Raw genomic sequence first — 1,728 nt, 5'->3', positions numbered from 1 at the left:
ACAGAAATTTAGCTGAACTACCAGGCTAAGTGGTAGGAGTACGACAATTAACCCAATCAGCCAACAGCAAAGGACGAGAATGGTGCATACCCTTTCATTCATGATGGTAGTGTAGTGCAAGGGCTTGCAGATAGCTACATAGCGGTCATAGCACATGGCGGTTAGAAGAAAAAATTCTGTTGCTCCAATGAGGATGATAAAAAATAATTGGATGGCACATGCATTATAGGTAACACTTTTGTCCCCAGTTGTCAGACTGTACAGGAATCGAGGAACACAGACAGTTGTAAATATTATTTCTAAGATGGAAAAATTCCGAAGGAAAAAGTACATGGGTGTTTTGAGGTGAGAGTCTAATAGAGTGAGGAGGATAATGATTAGATTTCCAGCGACAGTGAAAATGTAGGTGAAAAACAGAAATACTGAGAGAAAAACCTGTAGCTGTGGGTCATCTGTTAATCCTAGGAGGATGAATGTTATTGCAGAATGATTTTTCATCACCGTCTTCAGATATATGAGTCTGTATTAATAAACTACAAACCTTGAATCTGAGGAACAGAACATAAAAATAATAGTTCAATAAGCTATGTAAAGAAAAGTAGTCCAGAAAGCTAGCAGAAGCACATTTTTAAACTTTCGTTTGATTGTCAATAATCTGATGTGGAAGTGATTGCATCGTGCTTCATTTCTCTGGACTCTGCTTTACCTTGGTCTTCAGAGTGTGGTTTATAGAAAATATCCCTCTGAAGTTTCATTTCCACTCCAGTTACAGGACCAGTTTTAAAGTAGATAGAAAAATGTCACAGGGATTTCACAGTCCCCTGAGATTAGGGCAGTCATCATGGTATCTCTGGTCCTCAGTGTAGAGAAGGAGATCCATAAATGTTAATAAAGAAAAGAAAATATGTATACAATTTTTATTTCCCCACCTGTCAGGACAGCATATCAGCAAATCATTCTCATACCCTATCATAATATAATACCACCGGTGGCTTAGTTGTATTATTTTGCATGCTTTGTAACACTTGCTCCCTTCAAATAATTTCTTAATCTCCCCAACATCCTGGAAAAGCCACTACTGTGTGGGTGAACTGGGAGCAGTATTACAGAGTTACCATGAAATTTCTTGAGTCCCATATTCCTCTAGAATTTCTTCTTTGCTGTTCTTTTATAATTGGCTGAAATATTCTAGTCTCTGTCCCTCCCTTGTATCAGTTTGACCAGCCTCTGTTTTTGTTTCCTTCCTGAATTCCTGTTTCAACATCCATCTATTGTCTCGCATCCCACCCATCCGAAGCCTTCCCAGAATATTGACAAGTGGGATGTCCTGATGTCCTTCCCAGAGGCTTCCATGATGCATATTGGGGTTCTGTAATTTACACATAGATATTTGAGCTTCCAAATGCCTTCTAAGGCCACTTGCCATCTCCGTTAATAACATAAAATCTGGATCCTTCGAGATGGGCAGACATAAGGGAATACCACCTGGGTAAGGAGTTGATGACTTCTTTGCTGTATTTCCATCCCTTGGGAATGCCACTAATCATTGCTGCCCCTGGCATTGCTCCTCAGCACTCTGGCCCAAGGATAGACTCGGCCTGTGCTAATTTCCCCAAAGAACAGTTATAATCAAGCATTAGTACTTAACGAGGGTTAACTATGACACGGAGAATAGATCAACCTGGTTATTAGGTGTGGATATTCTTAAAAACTAAAAAATCACCATCC

At 39.7% G+C, this 1,728-nt stretch overlaps 1 protein-coding gene across 1 annotated transcript; it reads right to left on the bottom strand.

Moving 5' to 3' along the window:
- Positions 1-6: 6 nt before the first annotated feature.
- LOC103679852 (olfactory receptor 6C2-like) lies at positions 7-557 on the bottom strand (the record flags this gene model as incomplete). Its single annotated transcript, XM_008709384.1, has 1 exon — positions 7-557. A coding segment is annotated over exon 1 (492 nt), but the record flags the coding sequence as incomplete, so codon positions are not given.
- Positions 558-1,728: the final 1,171 nt, after the last annotated feature.

This window comes from Ursus maritimus, unplaced genomic scaffold (genome assembly GCF_017311325.1).
Source record: "Ursus maritimus isolate PB19 unplaced genomic scaffold, ASM1731132v1 scaffold_1763, whole genome shotgun sequence".
NCBI classification, from domain to species: domain Eukaryota; kingdom Metazoa; phylum Chordata; class Mammalia; order Carnivora; family Ursidae; genus Ursus; species Ursus maritimus.
This window is presented reverse-complemented; position numbering and strand designations above follow the sequence as displayed.